General features: G+C 44.4%; 1 protein-coding gene across 1 annotated transcript in view; it reads left to right on the forward strand.

Moving 5' to 3' along the window:
* LOC126516660 (tachykinin-like peptides receptor 86C) overlaps window positions 1–16,639 on the forward strand; it is a 162,993-nt gene extending 146,354 nt beyond the window's left edge. Inside the window, exons 5-6 of the mRNA XM_072289680.1 lie at window positions 15,871–15,976; window positions 16,547–16,639. Coding sequence (XP_072145781.1) covers window positions 15,871–15,976; window positions 16,547–16,639 — 199 coding nt within the window. The remainder of the gene's footprint in view (window positions 1–15,870; window positions 15,977–16,546) is intronic.
* Window positions 16,640–16,942: the final 303 nt, after the last annotated feature.

Consider the following 16,942-nt stretch of genomic DNA (forward strand, 5'->3'; position numbering starts at 1 on the left):
TATTTGGAATGGAAATTCATTAAACGGTGTTACGCGAGGACCATCTGCCCTCGCTGTCCGAACCATGGGACACTAGCAGTTACCGTGCCCACATTTTATTTTTCCAATTGGCTTTTGACCTCAAATACTTAGGAGTTCATGTAACAGCGAAACTAACCTGGAACCTTCACACTGAGTGCATAATAAGTAAGGCTAATAGCATGCTTGGTTACTTATGGCACCAGTTTTCCAAAGCACCACCATCGTTCAAAATATTACTTCACGAGTCATCAGTGATCCCTAAATTAGAATACACTGCAGCTGTTTCGGACTTGTACCATGAAAACCTTATTTCTTAGTTCGAGCTTTTCCAAAATAATTCTGTCCGATTCATATTTTCAAATTATAACCGTACCGCTAGCGTAATATCAATGAAGGGCAATCTATCTCTTCAATCCCTTGCATCTCGTAGAACAATAGCAATAGCACGTTTGACACTGTTTCACAAAGTTCATTACGATTCCTCCCTTCACAATAACTTCATTTTTCAGCCACATTACCTGTCGAGCCGCTTCGATCATCGCCATAAGGTCGAACTTCAAACAGGCAACACTAACACTTTCAGTCAATCTTTTTTTCCCAGATCATCACGGCAGTGGAACAACCTTCCATGTGAAATTGTATCTATTGCCGACAACTAACTCTTTCGTAAGGCATTAGCTAACATTGTATAATTAGGAATGATTAACATGTTATTTCATTTACTTGCCGTACTTGCCAACGACTAAGGACGACACGGGTTAACATGGTATTAACCGTAATTGTTGATATTATCGGTCGTACTTACAACCATTAGGCAAGATATTACATAGTTTTGTATAATTAAAAATTACTAATATGCTACATTGTTTATTTTTCGTATTTCATTGTGATCCTTCCCGTTTTCCCACTCCCCTCTGTAATGCCTTCGGCCCTTGAGGGTACCATGAATAAAAAAACGAAAAAAGAAGCGCATAAATAAAACGGCAATTCATTTACTTTCGATTAGCTTTCAACCCTTTATTGAACACAAGGAGGAACGAGTCTCGCCGCTTTCCTTTAAGTTTCTTTTAACGCATAAGGGGAAAGAAATGGGCTCGATATCTATCTATTACGATTTCAATGGCTAAGTTAACTACAATAAGCAAATAAGAAAAGTTTAGACTTTTCTACGTAATTCGAGTTTTTCAATATTGTCAGCAGTCGGTGAGTCAGGAAATGAAGCTTAGAATAAATAAATCTAACAGCCTGTCTTTGGATAGCTTAAAGTATCTTGATAACTTAGTAAAGCAATCCCAAACAAGACTAAGATATTCTAGTTTAGGTCTTATATAGGTAAAATAACTGAGATGTTTCAGGCTCGAAGGGGAATTAACAAGCCTGTGCTGTAAGAAGCAGATCTTACAGAAGGCGAAAAACATTTATAGGTTCTAAGAAAGATTACTAGTTTCTGTTACATCCAGATCTTTATATTTGCTGACCTGTTTGAGTGATCATTAATCCCGTTTATACGTATGAATGAATGTTTTTTATTGTGTGTATGAAAATAGACAGATTTTTTTTTTTTGCACTGTTAACAACCACACCAAATTCATGACACCATTTCAGTATATCATCTGGACTTGAGTTCAAGTTATTTTGGGCGCAAGTACAAACGGCTTCATGAAATAGCACACAGTATTCCGCGAACAGTCTGGTTTGTGTTCCCTGTTTTACTATGTCCTTTGCATAATGTCCTTTACATGAAGCAAAACAACAGAGGTACCAGAACGCTGCCCTGGAACGCGCCTGATGTGACAGGAAGATAGCTCGAATTGTTCCCATCGACTCAAACGAACTGAGCACGCTCTTGCAAGTAATGCTTAACCCACGCAATGAGTATATCAGGCAGGTTAATATATTTAAACTTTATATGATTTACACTTCCAGCAAAATACAGCCCACTCACCCAAAAACAAAACCCACAACGTTGGTCGTGGCAGCTGCATGGCAGCTGAGCTACCGTGGGGATTGCCTATAAAGCTGAGGGAGAATTATGTGCCACAAGCTGAGCCATAGTTTCTTATTCGGTAGAGGGAATAACCCCCGCTGTATTTGACTTCAAGTCATTAAAGAGAGAGAGAAAAAACATTTTTTCTAACCATCAAGGCATCAAAGAAACTTGTATCAGAGTCGAAGGAAAGTGTATCTGAGAAATTTAAACCAAGAGTGCTGTTCATATACTGAATTGAGATCCGACGAACCTCTCGCCTTCATAGTGAAGTACTTAGCGCGCACAATCGACAAGGACACAGTAAAGGGGGACACACGAGCGCTTTAACTGTGTCCTTGTCGATTGTGCGCGCTATTTCACTATGAATTCGTACCAACCAGCCCAACTATCAATTCTGCTGCAGGCTCTCGTCTTACTTCCCTTTCAGCCGGCTATAAGTCTCGTCTACCGATAGAGCGTTCATAATTAGACCAACATGTACACACAGCGCATACTACTTGTCTACAAACCTAACAGCTGAAGTCGGTGCTCCGCATATCGAACACTTTTCTCACTGAAACACTGGAAGCTATTACAGGCGGCAGCATGTAGGACACAAGGAAAGACACTTTTTGAACGCGCTTAAAAATCAAGGTAGTTATGTAAGCCGGCTTTGACGTGCGTTTCATTCCCTCTCATCAGCTCAATCGGAAAACGAATAATCACGCTTCTTGCAGCTTAATGTTACCCTTTATACTTCCGAGCTGTCGATCTTCCTATAACATTATTTTTTGGTATGCCAAGATTTCTATCACCCGAAGCCTTAAACGTGTCAGAGGCAGATTATAACATATTTTCATGCTATCTGTTGGAAAGGTCTTCGATTGAGCCCAATAGAGTCAATTATAAAGTTGTTGTCAACTTGTAATGTTTCAATGTTTTCACAATGTTTTATTTTCGCCATTTCTTGTGAGTGATGTTAGGATGAAGTGGTTCGATTCAGTCTTCGTTCATCTTGTGTTCGCGTGCTTTCGTTATGGCACAGCGCACCTGTGCTAGAGCAGCATTTTGCTCACAGGGCTTATTTTCGACATTGTTCGCAGGTTCAGATCGTATTTCCGCCAAGCGCTGTGCTGGTGCTTCCCGAAGCCAGAAGCCACAAAGACCGTCTCGGCGAACGGCCGGGCTGTGCCCTTCCAGACCAGCTGGACAGACCGACAGCAAACGATGAGGGTGTCCATGTGCTCGCACGCTGTCCTGTTAAGCAAAGACAGGCTGGTCGCGCAGAAGGGAGGCTTCGGCAAGGGTCATCACCACACTCACAATCATGACACAAGCCTCGTATAATGACAACATTATCAACGGTGATGATGTGCAGACTTGTCCGATACAATGTCGGCGAATGTGCAGCTGCCCTAAACGTATGTAATAAGGAAACCAGCGAGGCTTATGACGTGTGCGGCGACCAAGTTGAGCGAGCCGAACATGTAAAACAGGCACGCAGTTTTACGTTGGATAATCCTTGAAAATCGTTGCAACAATATGGCCTACAGCCATTCTTCGCGGAAATCAGCCTCCCTGCTTGACTGATCATTTCATATTTTTTGTCATATAACTATATTTGCATATCCAAGTGCAATAACAACAAAGAAAAGAAGGCGAACGTTTTATCACCAATCTAGTAAATTACAGTAAAACCACGGGATTTGGTGCTTTCATGCACTAGGATTGGAAGAAACGCAATTTGTTCTTCCTTGTTCGCCGGTCACAAGTAATAAAATACTTGAATGGCGCAAACATCAGCGAAATATTAATTTAGAATTTGTGCATAGGAGCGGTACATCATACAAGCAATACCTATCAGTCAGCAACAAAGAGCAGCAACAAATATAGAAATGTTTTCTTCACTAAGCATTGAAAAGTGAGGTGACAACAAAAATTTTAAAAAGCCGCTTCCTTGACTATTGAAATTCAAATTTATTTCCCCAGAAGTGGTGTGGATGGCTAGCGAGCCTAAAAGCTCTATTCGCTATCACAAGAAATCATCACCTGTTTTTACGAAGTACTATACGATGACACGTGTTATGCTACTACTTGGCCTGGGTCCTAACTTATGATGCTCTTGTTTGTATTTTTATATTAGAAATTCTTCTACGCAGTTTTCTAATTGTATATTAGCTAAAAATATTAGCCGGTATTCCCTCTTAGAGGTCCCTCTAGCATAGGAGGATGCGAATAGTGAAATTCTTTATTCGAATCCAATGTGAACATTTAAAAAAAATGTACTTGAAATATTGATACGCGAGCCTAAGATTACTGTTTTCTTTCTAAAAATTTGGAAGGGAGGATTAGAAGCGCCCGCGTTAAAAACACGTGTTTTATTTTACGATATAAAATTTTGTTTGCAAGCTGTAGTGCAATGACTCAGAATTGTGTAACTTAGGCAGTAACATTTGAAAAACTGAAGTGAAGTTTACTAGACTAAATGCGCATGTACCTTGCTTTGCGATTGAAAGGAGACAAACGTGCCAGCCGCCATGCGTCCCGATTATCGCTCTGACATCGTTGAACAGGGCGCTGTAACGTAAAGATATTCCAAACTTTTCTGTTCCAATTCTGCAATGAGCCCTCCGCGATTGGTCAAAAACTTCTTTGAACAACCCCCACTTCGCCTGTCTGTCACGCGACGTCACGAAAACCGCGATAGCTCCCCATCTCATATGACTTGTGCACACTGATTATGCATGATTGGGCCGAGCAAAAGGAAAATAGTTATTTATAATTCGACACCTTTTCGCCAATAGACCTCGGCTTTAGGGCTGCGCCCACTTCACCTGCCTGTCCTGCGACGCCACACACAAAACCACAAGAACTCACCGCTTCAAAGTGGCGTGTACGCGTTAAAATGCATTAATTTGCCGAACAAAACTTATTTTTTTTCTGAATAGCCGCAGGCTGCCCCATCCCGAAAGGAATAAAAGATGGCTGCTGCCGATCTTTCAACTAGTGGCTACTCAGACATGCCTTAGAGTATGTGTGTATTTGCATACAATAAAACTTTTTGCGTCGCCGTGTAACGTTTTTTCGCACCTTCAGCACGCTTACGGCCTCGCTTTGCCAACTCTACTTTGCTGAGGATCCATTTTAGCGTCATTCTTAAGCTTCTGTTGCGTGCCGCTGCGATTTTCGAAAGCAGCGTACGCAAGCTAATTAAGGCAAAGCGGACCAATCGCAGATGCCGGCAGCACCCTTTTCATCCGGTTATTGATTTTCAGTTCACTAGCTCGGCCCCATCAAACCCCTCTCCACTTGGGCGTGCTCCTCACCTCTTGTCAGCCAATTATTTGAGACAAGTCGCTCAGTGTCGGCAATGTTATTCTTTTCTAAGGCAAAAAAAAATATCACCTCCTATAAATGAGGAGAGCGTTTGATTGGTCTCTTCAGACAACCGTGCGGGGAACCTACCGATGCTTGCATCGGCGGTTACTCAAATTTGGCGTCGGCAGATTGGAATAAAAACGTATTCGAATAGTTTAAGTTATAGGCCCCTAGTGTACAAGAAAGAATACTTACAACGCAGTCATATTTATTTATTTCATTTGTTTACAATACTGCTGACCCAAATGATTGGGACTCTTAAGGGGTGGTACAGGCAAACGCATACATCACACCATCAGTTAGCATGTGTCATGGCATCACTCACTACAAATATACTCTTGGATTTCCATGAATATCACAATCTTATATTTTACATCAATACGTAAACAACCCTTTGGTGGCGCAATTATTGACAGTGTTACATAAAGGTAAGAGCCTGAAATTGATAAATGCCATCTTCCGTTACTAGACATGTATTAAGATCATTCCAATCTACTAGTAGTGTTCATGGAAAAAAATATTTAACAACAGTATTTCCGCACTGAAATGGGTCTAATGAAAAGGGATGAAGTTGTCGTGTGGTATATTTAGAGGAAAATGAAATATAGTCTGGTCTTAAGAATTAAATTATGGGGTTTTACGTGACAAAACCACTTTTTGATTATGAGGCATGCCGTAGTGGAGGACTCCGGAAATTTTGACTGCGTGGGGTTTTTTAACGTGCGCCTAAATGTAAGCACACGGGTGTTTTCGCACTTCCCCTCCATCTAAATGCGGCCGCCGCGGCCGGGATTCGATCCCGCGACCTCGTGCTCAGCAGTCCAACACCATAGCCACTGAGCAACCACGGTGGTTAACCTGGCCTTAGGCTTTTTAACTTACCCTTAACTATGCTAAACATAAGCGTTAGGCTTGAGACTTCATTCCTTTCTGCTATTCGTTTCAATACTGCTCGGTCAAGTAAATGTGTAATAGATGAAGGACCGTTACTATTAAAAACAAATCTTACAGCCTTGCTCTGAAATTTCTCGAATTTATATAGGTTAACTTGTGTAAACGGGTCCCAGATAACATTCGCGTACTCTAGATTGTCAGTACGGGGTATATGTTTGCGACTAATTTGGAGTTGTTGGATGCACTACTGAGATACCTTTTTAAAAATGAAGTTTGGACTTTGCCCCGTTAGAAGCATCAGCGATGTGTTTATCCAAATGAATGTTATTGGCTGTATTAAGAAACAAATATTTGAACTCATTGATAGAATTTATTGCTTTACCGTGAGATATGCAGTTACACAAACAAGGACTTCTTTGTTACTTATGGTAAATACCGGAAATTTTCCGTTATTCACAGATATGTGCTAGGTCCTGCACCATTCCAGCATGTTGTTTGTTACACAGCCTAATTTACGTGCCATATTCAGTTCTGCCTCACAACAACTACCAAGACGTGTGTTTAACAGGAAAAACAAAGAAACTTACATTCACTTTTGTCGCTGCATATATTTGTCCAACCAGTTTTTACACGCAACTATTGAGTGCTTTGTTATCCGCAACACTTGGGCCTTGGATTCTTAGTGGATATTTTAACGCACACCACCCGCTCTGGGGGCGCTTGAAGATGGACTCCAAGGAAGAAAATGCTTGTAGCATTTGCCTCGAACCAAGAGCTTTGTTATCTCATTGACGGTAGCTCGACGTATTTACGGGGAGTGAACTACAGCAACTGTCTTCACTTTGGTGTCTCCGTGTAATCGAAGCAGTGTAAAATGCTTCTCAGATATAGAAACCCACGCAACAGATCACGTTCTTACTTACTTGAAGACCAAGGAAGCGGCCAAGTCTCAATCCACTGCCGTCTGTAGAGCAGATTGGACGAAGTTCAGGTCGTCATGGCAGACGAATATCAAGAAGGCCACGCGTAATTATTGGAGTCTCAGATTCAAAATTAACTGCAAAAAGCTATGTTCACTTTCAGGGGTTCTCGAAAGTATATGCAATAGGAAGGGGAATTGAAAAGCTTGGAGTGGCCGCCGAAGAACAGAAAGAAGATACAGGCGTACCAAACGTATTCACGATCTCAGGGAGCTGAGGTGAATCAAAAAGAATATCCAGCGCCGCATCGATACTTTACAATCTCAAAAGTGGAAATCCTTTTGCGAGTCCTTGGATCCTCGTAAGCCTCTGTCCCATATGTGGAGAACTTTGCGTGTCCTACAATCTACAATAGTGCCACCTTTTAGAGCTTTCGCCCTGCATCAAGGACCACGTGAGATCGACGTTACTGAGGAATTCTGTGCAAGAATTGCTGGCTTTCCGTCACTGCCTATATCAACATCACGTGATGGAGTGGCTTCTATGGACTCTTACATGGATCTCATGTTTTCTATGGAGGAGCTAGAGGCTGCGCTGGCGAGTTTTAGGAAGTCATCATTGCCTGGGTCCAGTGTAGTCACATACATGGCACTTGGACACCTTAGCCAAAAATCCCGCAGTTTACCCTTGGAGAGATATAACAAATCCTGTCGCAAAGGATTGATGCCTTGTGAGTGGAAGGTCAGCGACCTAGTACAGTTTCCTAGGAGTTCCAAATCTCCGTGAGGCTTGGCGTCGTACCGTCCCAGCACTCTTGCCAGTTGCGTTGGGAAACTAATGAAAAGGATGGTGTTGATGCTTCATGAATGGTACTTAGAACAAAATGAGCCATATCCGCATTACAATGGCGAGCTTCCAGCGCTGACGGTCATCCATCAATAACGTTCTTCATTTAGTAACTTCCATTCAACAACAAAAAAGCGTGAAACGATTAATGTTGGCAATATTTCTTGATGTCACCTGCGCATATGATAATGTAGCACACCAAGCAATCATCGATGCTTTGTCTGGTGTTGGCATTGGTGGCTGTGCACTGCGCTGGATTCAAAGTCTTTTGGAGGCTAGTTCCATCTTCGTGCTTACCGAAGACTGAATGACATCCCACCATCTAATCAGCAAAGGCGTACCGCAAGGCGACCTGTGAAGCCCCACGATCTTGAGCACAGCACTGTTAGGCCTTGCTGAATCATTGCCAAGGACGGTTCAGATATTCATTTAGGCAGATTATATTTGCATCTGAGCCTCCAGTGTCGCAAGTCTCCACAGATACGAGCGAGACAGCAGTAGGCGGCCACACAAACGTCCGCTAACGTGTATAAGAAAAGCCTGGAACTATCCTCAGAAAAGTGCCGATTAGTCGCATTTAAATGCAAAAAAAAAAACGACTAAATATGGTATAGGTGTAATGGTTAGGTAAATAGTATACGAAACAAAGCATTATTTCCTTGGAGCCATCATCGACCATAATTTGTCTTGGACGCCACATATTTCCTAAATGAAGAGGTTAACTGCAATAGCCCATGTATTCAAGTTTGTCGGCGGAAATTATTGGCGCTCATCTGTGCAATCGAGGATACAACCATACCATGCGTTATTTATCGGTTTTTAATATGCAGCCTGCCTGTGCTGGTAGCACGAGTAAAAAAACATTCACGCACTCCGGAATATACACGCCCAAATTGTGCGGACGTGCCTCAGCCTCCCTAGCTGTGCATCCACAGCAGCCACAATAGCCATAGCGCGTGACCACATTATAGTAATGTACATTGCAGTAGACGCTCTGAGAAGGCACATTCGGCATGTCGCAAGGGCAGTCTTTCACAGTCTTGCTTGCCTGTCAAGAACTAGGCTGCATAAGAGTTATAGCCGTCTCCTGACTACTCATGGAGCAACGCTGCCATCGAATTACGCTCCAGCAGATGACCTTCATTTCAACTGTGGTATGTGCATTCACTTACACTATGCCTTACCATTCGAGGCACCAGGATGAAGGCACAAATGCCTTCAGCAGCATTGAAGCCGATAGCATTATTGCTACTAGAGGCAGTCAATTACTGCTTACATGTTTATACCGGTGCGTCGGTCATGTACACTAGTTCAGCAGCTGTAGTATTTTTCACAGAAAGATCTACAGTCATAAACTTAAGCAAATTGCACTTGACATCAACAACAGCTGCCCAACTTGCAGATTGGAAAACGCCTGAGAAATGGTCCTTCTTCTCGGATTCCGAAATCACCCTCCAGAGTTTCCTCTCTGCAATGCGCCGTGGACCCTATGAACGACTTGTCGTGGACACACTAGAAATGTACCATTGGTCTAGTAGAGAAACGAAATGATATCGCATTTCAATGGTTGGCAATTATTGTGGTGTCCTTGAAAACGAGCAAGCAGACGCACGCGCTCGATCTTCACACAACGGTGGCGATTGCGTCGGTATCCAGATGCCAAGAACCGACGCAGCGGCAAAGCTCCATGCATTTCCGAGCTTACGCTTGCTCAATGTAATTCGACAGACTCTAATACCTTGCGCATTTCTTCCGTGGATCCTCATATGAAGCTCCGCCTGCCACATGGCTTGCCACGACGGGACCTAACTCATTTGTCGCCTGTTGCTTGAAGTATCTTTTACTAACGCGTACTCCAGCCTCATCGGAATGGCCACAAGTCCAGAATGTGAAGCGTTCGGGTGCTAAGAGATGATAGAGCACCTGGAGTACCATTGTCGTCATTTCATTGCACAAAAAAAGTCCTCAGCACCACACTCGACAACATTGACAACCGTCCCCTTACGGAATCCAGAATTCTTGGACCCTGTTCCCAGCGGCCGTCAGCCCGAACTGGCTTAAAAGCGCTAACATGCTTTTTAATATAAATGGGGCTTTTTGAAAAAATATAGAATGTGCGAACGGGGGAATGCGTTCCTTTTATTTTAATCTTCTCTTCTTTTCTTATTTTTTCTGCCCTTATCCCATCCCCCAGAGCAGAGTAACCAACTGAACAATTATTCTGCTTATTCTCACAGCTTTTCACCTCTTATTTTTCCTCCTCCTCCTCTTTGACCGAAAGTTGAACTTGTCACAGTATACACCACACATTCGTCTGCATATAGTCTCATTTTTACACCACAATCACCCGCAGTATCATTTATAAAACTGTGAAACAAATGCGGCCCCAGCACTGATCCTTGAGGGACACCCGTGTAAGCAGGTAGGTTCTCGAGGAGCATTCATTAAAAACAAAATTTTGTTTGGGAGCTGTAAGATACGCATTCATCCTCACAAAGTTGTGGGTTTTTGAACACTTCCGATAGTTTCATGGCTAGTTTATAATGAAAGACTTTATGGGAGGCCTTCGCGAAGTCTAAAAAAAACTGCATCTGAGACCGTGGTATAAAGTTTGTAAACAGGGATGAAGTGCCTCAGACAGGCTGGCCAACGTTTCGATAGGAGGACCTATCTTCGTCAAAGGCGGCCTCGTCATCCTCGGCGTGTTAGTTTTAAAGGGTTAGTGCAGTGACGTCACGTGCGGGTGTTGTCGCTGGCGGCTGGTTTTAAAGAGAGAGATTACAAGAGGAAACAAGCGCTGTCGTCCGACGTCTGTGAGCTTCATTCTCAAGACGAGGGGACAAGACCGTCAGAGTGGGCACGCGGGGCGAAAAGAAAAGGAATAGAAGCAGAAAAAAAGGAAAGAAAAGGAAAAAAAAGGGGGGGGGGAAAGCCAGGGCGGCACCAAGACAGACAAAAAAAGGGGAGGAGTGAAAGAAAAAGAAGGAGAAAAGTGAAATCTAAGAAATACGGGGGCTTGGGAGCGTGTTGGGGATGCGTGTTGGGGAGCGTGTTGGGGAGCGTGTTGGGGATGTTTACAAACTTTATACCACAGTGTGCTATTCCATCTGTCAGCCCCTTTCTTGTTTTTGCATCTGAGACCGGTTATTTATGGCTAATGATTGCGTTGATGCGTCATGAACGGTACTTAGAACATAATGAGCCATCTCCGCATGCATTGGCGGGCTTCCAGCGCTGTCGGTCATCCATCAATAACGTGCTTCATTTAGTAACATCTATTCAACATCAAAAAAGCGTGAAAAGATTAATGTTGCCAATGTTTCTTGATGTCACTGGCGCATATGATAATGTAGTACACCAAGCAATCCTCGATGCTTTGTCTGTTGTCGGCATTGGTGGCCGTGCACCAATGCCACGTCTAAAACCATGCTGGGCTCAAGAAAAAACTGAATATGTGTCTAGGAAGAGCCAAATGGGGTTATGAATTATATCTTCCGATAAATTACAGCACGTACAAGTGAAGGCTATCGGACAGTAGTTATAGGGGAGCCGTTTGTCCGCGTGTTTGAATAAAGCTTTAGCTCTAGAGAATTTCTGGTCGTCAGCCAGGGTGCCTTTGGAATGTGAATCATTAAAAATTACTAAGAAAGTTTGATAATCATTCAGCATATCGCTTTAGGCTGAACTCGAATATTGGTACACATAAAATCACTACCAGTGCAACATCAAGTGTGTTTTAAGAGCACGCATGAAGTTAGTGACTCAAGCGGCATTTTTTCCGAAGGAGACCAAGTCATCGCACTCCTAAAGGTAATGAAAGTCCAGGCAGCCCAGGTAGAAGAATAGCTTCTTTAGGCGAATGCAACAAGCGCACGACTTCATTCTGGACAAAATTATTTATTTTAGCGGCCAGCTAGTAAATTAGCTCGAACTGCTGTAGCGTTATAAGGGTACCCGTGAAGCAGGTGTATCACAAAAGTGTGCCTGTTCAGCTGTAGCAGAAAATCTTCCGCTCAGAAAAGTGGTCGCTTGAGTCGAGAAGTGTTTCTGCGTTAAGTTGCTTAGGACGCTGACTTTCATGAGCCTGTGCACTTTGGTCAGCCATGGAACGTCATTTAATAGCAGTAGTTGTGCATATCCGATTATAAAGAAATTATGGAAGAAATTAGTATATAAACCCTTGAATCAAGCGCATTTATTTGAAACGGAAGTGTTAGGTAAGCTATCACAAAGTCGATTATTTCGACAAACTTAGGCAAAGTTTTTAAGAGCACGAGTGCAGATCAGAAATATGCGTGGCTTTTTTTTCTTGATTGAGCTGTCCATGATTAGATGACGATGGTGACTTATAATATGGGGTGTATGACAGAGAAGTTCGACACGGCTATGGACGACACGAAGAAACGACTGGAAGACGCAACAGCGTAGGCTTCACCAGTCACACTAGGAACAACATCTAGGCCTAGCCCCACTTGCGTAGCGCTCGCGATCCGCCTGCGGAGCTCTGCAGCGGCGCATATCTGGTTCATTACATCTTCCCCTCTCGCTCAAGACGAAGCTACACAGTTGGCCTAATGCGTTGTGAGGACGAAGGGCTCGTAATACGGCTTGAGGTGATGTACGTGCACAGTTTCGCGGACTCGGCGACGCAAGTCCGTAGTGGGCGTCAGAGATTCGATGACGTAGTTTATCGGAGAAGTTTGCTGTAGGACCCGGGAGGGTCCATGGCATCTGAAGACAAAAATGCAGGAGGCGCCTGGTGTCGAAATAGGTGGCGCCCACAACCAAACGAGAGCGTCAGAAGAAAACTGGGGGTGGGCCGCCCGTCGTCATGACGTAATCTCTGTAGCGCTTGTTCTTGCGTTCTAAGTGAGTTATCGACATTCTTCTGGATACCGCGCGGCTTCTAAAACCAGTGTACCCTCTGACAAGTCGGGACGGTAAGGAAGAATAGTCTCAATGGATGCTGATGGCTCTCGGCCATATAATAGAAAGAAGGAAGAAAATCCAGTCATTGTCTGGGGTCCCGTATTGAAGGCGCACGTGACATAGGGAAGGATGAGGTCCCAGTTGGTGTGGTTGGAGGCGACATTCATCGAAAGCGTGTCGCCAAGAGTTCGATTAAAGCGCTGTGTCAAGCCGTTTGTTTGCGGGTCATATGCGGTGGTACAGCGATGAACAACGCGGCATTCACTATGAAGTTCCTGAATGACATTTGCGAGAAAGCGGTGGCCTTGGTCGCTCAGATGTTCGCTGGGAGCACCGTGACCTAGATCGAAGCGTTCAAGCACGAAGGAGGCACACCACAAGCTGTCGCGGCTGGCAGAGCGGCCGTTTCTGCATACGTCGTGAAGTATGGTCTATAGCCGCAATGACTGAGCGATTTCCAGCAGCTGTGTATGACAGATGCCCATATAGGCCTATACCCAACCCGGTAACAGGGTCGCGAAGGGCCGCGCAAAGGTTGCATTGGTCAGGATTGCGGGCTTGCGGAAAAAATCAGGCTTGCGGCGTTGGCATTCTGCGCAAGCGTGAATGTACTTTTGCAAAAACGTGTACATACCGCGCTAGTAAAACCTATGAGGTAGCTGATGTAGGTCTTGAAGGCACCTGCGTATGCGCACTGACTGCATTGAGCGGCCAGTCGCGAGGCAATTTTGCCTGCATTTGCGCGCTTCTTTCACACCCGGAAAAACAGTTTCATGTAACATGTTTTGAGGAACAGAAAGTTGTGTCGGGAGTTTTTAATGTCGCTTTACAATTTTCACATTGACACTTTTAAACAATTTATAGTATTTGAGAAGTTGAATAATTAATTAAGATTAATTATCTAATCAGGCGGATTGAAAAATACATTTTGTGTATCTCCAAGCAACGGCAAACAACATTACCTTTGTTCTGCGCAGCTGCGTGGCATTTGCATATCTTTAAACTCTAGCTAAATTTAGCTGGGACATCCAGTATATTAGGAATGAGAAGCAAATAGCGAAAGAAAGGACCCCATGGAATGCAGACAGCGAGCAGACGATGCTACCGTGTTTTGCGTTGTCCAGGACCTTTAATACGGAAGCACTCTTTACGGGACTAGACGGCGAGAACTACAATTTATTTCTTATAGTCTGTTATTGCTACTGCAATGCACTTGAACACAGGTACAATGCAGAGTGACTTGGACAAGCGCGGTTACTCAGTAGTAAGTTATGAGGAAAAAAAAAAACACACACACACAAGCACGATAACATCGGCAAGCATACGCTTAGCGAAAATTTGCCTAAAATTTGTGTACCTTCAGGCTCAGAAAGATCCGGCAAAACCTGTATGGGTTATAACACTAAAAGGCTTCGACATGCTCATTTTAGCACTATCAGACAGTTTTAGCTGAGCGTCGCTTACGGTCCGCTCTGCTGAAATTTCACGCGCTCAAGCACTGCTCAAAGCTGCGTTGATTTCGCCTCTTTGAAATGCACCATTCGACTTGGCACAAAGATGCTAGTGATGCGCACTCAGCCTGTCCGCGAAACCGCAAAAGGACCAAACGGACGCACCGTCGCGGTGCGTCCGCTTGTTCAATCGTCTTTGCAGCTGACCGATTTGTGCCCTGGTGCCAAAAAAAAAAGCATTGGGCGCACAAGCACTAGCGTTCCTCTTCATTGACTAGGCGGGATACAGAAATCCGAGAGGAGCCAGAAATAAACGCTCACCGAATGCTCTCTAATGCCCTGTGGCTACATGTGTGTGGCTCGCAATTGCACATTGCCAATGCGCGATTCCATCCCCAGTGAATGAGAAGTATTATATTTCACCGTATGGCGCTGGTGAACGTAATAGTTTGAGCTTGTCCGGTGTTCCGATAAACGCAGGCGGATCGCGAGAATGCTGACTGAGCGGAGGTGTAAGCGCGAGAGGACGGAGTGGTGGCGCCACCTGCTGCCACAAAGATCAACCAGACAAATGCAGTTTTTAGCGCAGTTACCAAATTGGTTCTACTTAGCTTCGGGTGTAAACTTTCGGCAGAGGCGCAATAGTGCTCGCGAATACGCCAATGTCGAAAATGTAGACCAGCAGCGAAGTATAAAGGTACGTACTCACTTGTGGAAATAAGCGCGCACAAAGCCGCGCGCTTAAAAAGGTGCGCCGCGAAAGGCGCTTTCACGGCAAGAATTCTCTAGAATAACAGCTTAAGCTTGTTGGTTTTCCACCATGGTGTTAACAGCGCAAAACGTAGACGGGACAGGAGACAAGAAGACGACCCCCCAAGCGCTGCAGAAATAAGCGCGCCGCCTTGTTAACGCTTACTTCCGCGGGTGAGGACGTACCTTAGCACACTTGTTTCCTGGAATATTAGCTTGTGTTTGGCGGATTTAGGTCTGCGCCTTCAGCTGGCTGCACCGTTCAGGCCGTTCACGTTGGTGCCTCCAATTATCCGCCAAAACGCTCAGTTAGCCTGCGTTTTGTGGAATACCAGATGCGCTAAATCCCTGTGAGGAGGTTGGCGTGGTGACGACGATACGGTAACCACGACGACAACCTCCGTCGGCGGAGCGGAAAGAGCAACCGAATTGGAAAAGCAAACCCAGTTTCCAACCCTTAACTTCTGTCGCAGTAAACAAAATTGGGCTCCAATCCACGCTGTGGAAGTGGTTGGCCAGCGAATTTGTGGTATCACCTGATCCCATATACCAGTGTGACGTAGCCTTGAACGATTGAGCAATCCCCTACGTGAAATAATTGACAGCAAAATATTTAAATGCACTCTAGCAAAACTATATTTAATTGAAACGATATTAGCAGTTGATTCGTGCTCTTCAGGCGTCCTAAATGTGCGCGGCTTGTTTTTCGCAGGAACCGCTGCGTCCGGTCTTGCCTGAGCACAACACCGTCGTTCATGTTGACGTTGTTCCGGTCGCCGTCCATCGTGCTCACGCTGCTCTTCGAGAGCCCTAGATATGTGTGCTCTTGCCATAGCACTATCCCAACACAAACGAAATCAGTTGCTAGGCGGGTTCTTCTTTTGCGTATGAAAGTGTAGTGACGTTACTCCCTGCTTCGTATGCTGCAGTTACCGCTTTCCGGCAACGGCAGCTTATGGAACCGTAATCTTTACCGGGAAAAGAATGCGGCATACGCTACGGGCTTGACATTGTTCGAACGCGCCTTATCATGTATCATGTGGTCGTGACCCTGTTTTGTGCTTTTCTTTATAGAAACGAATAGTGGAGTGCGACTTGCATGCGTAATTCCCATGAAGATAGGCATTTTTTTCGCTTCAGTTGGCGGAATAATTTTCTCGAAATTCGTGTCATATAGAGCTTCATCGTAATATCCATGTTTGCGAGCGCTTCTCGTCGAGCTTCTTGCTCATGATGGGCAGGAGGTTTCAGTTCTTACAGGACCTTGTACAGATACCATGTCCTCTACTAGGAGCTAGTTCATCGTCTAGAATATCGCTCGGCACACCAGTCCGTCCTCAAGTGTGAGCCTTGTATTCTGGTGCAAAACTGAGACGTGCGAATTTTAGGAGAGCCTGGTGGACCTCTACACCATATTCCGAATCATAGCTGCATGTACCACCTTCATTGAGCAATTCGCCCTCTCCAGCCCTTTCATGTAATGTAGCTAACATTGCTATAACTATTATTGAAAACGCTGAGCTATCACTAGCCACCGGAAGCTAAGTAACGGAAAGCGGACCAATAGTAGACGCCGGTACCACCCCCTTCCCTCGGTTATCGATCTTAAGTACAGTAGCTCGGCCCCGTCGAATCCCTCTCCACTTGACCATGCTCCTTGCCTCTTGCACTCCTTGCCTCGTTTTGAGTGTCGGTTGATATGGTTGAACCTAAAGATTAGACCGTATATTTTTGTCTGCTGTAAACAGGGGCCCTATAAAGTAAAAATATTCCAATATGTTTTT

The sequence above is a fragment of the Dermacentor andersoni genome, chromosome 1 (genome assembly GCF_023375885.2).
Source record: "Dermacentor andersoni chromosome 1, qqDerAnde1_hic_scaffold, whole genome shotgun sequence".
Lineage (NCBI taxonomy): Eukaryota > Metazoa > Arthropoda > Arachnida > Ixodida > Ixodidae > Dermacentor > Dermacentor andersoni.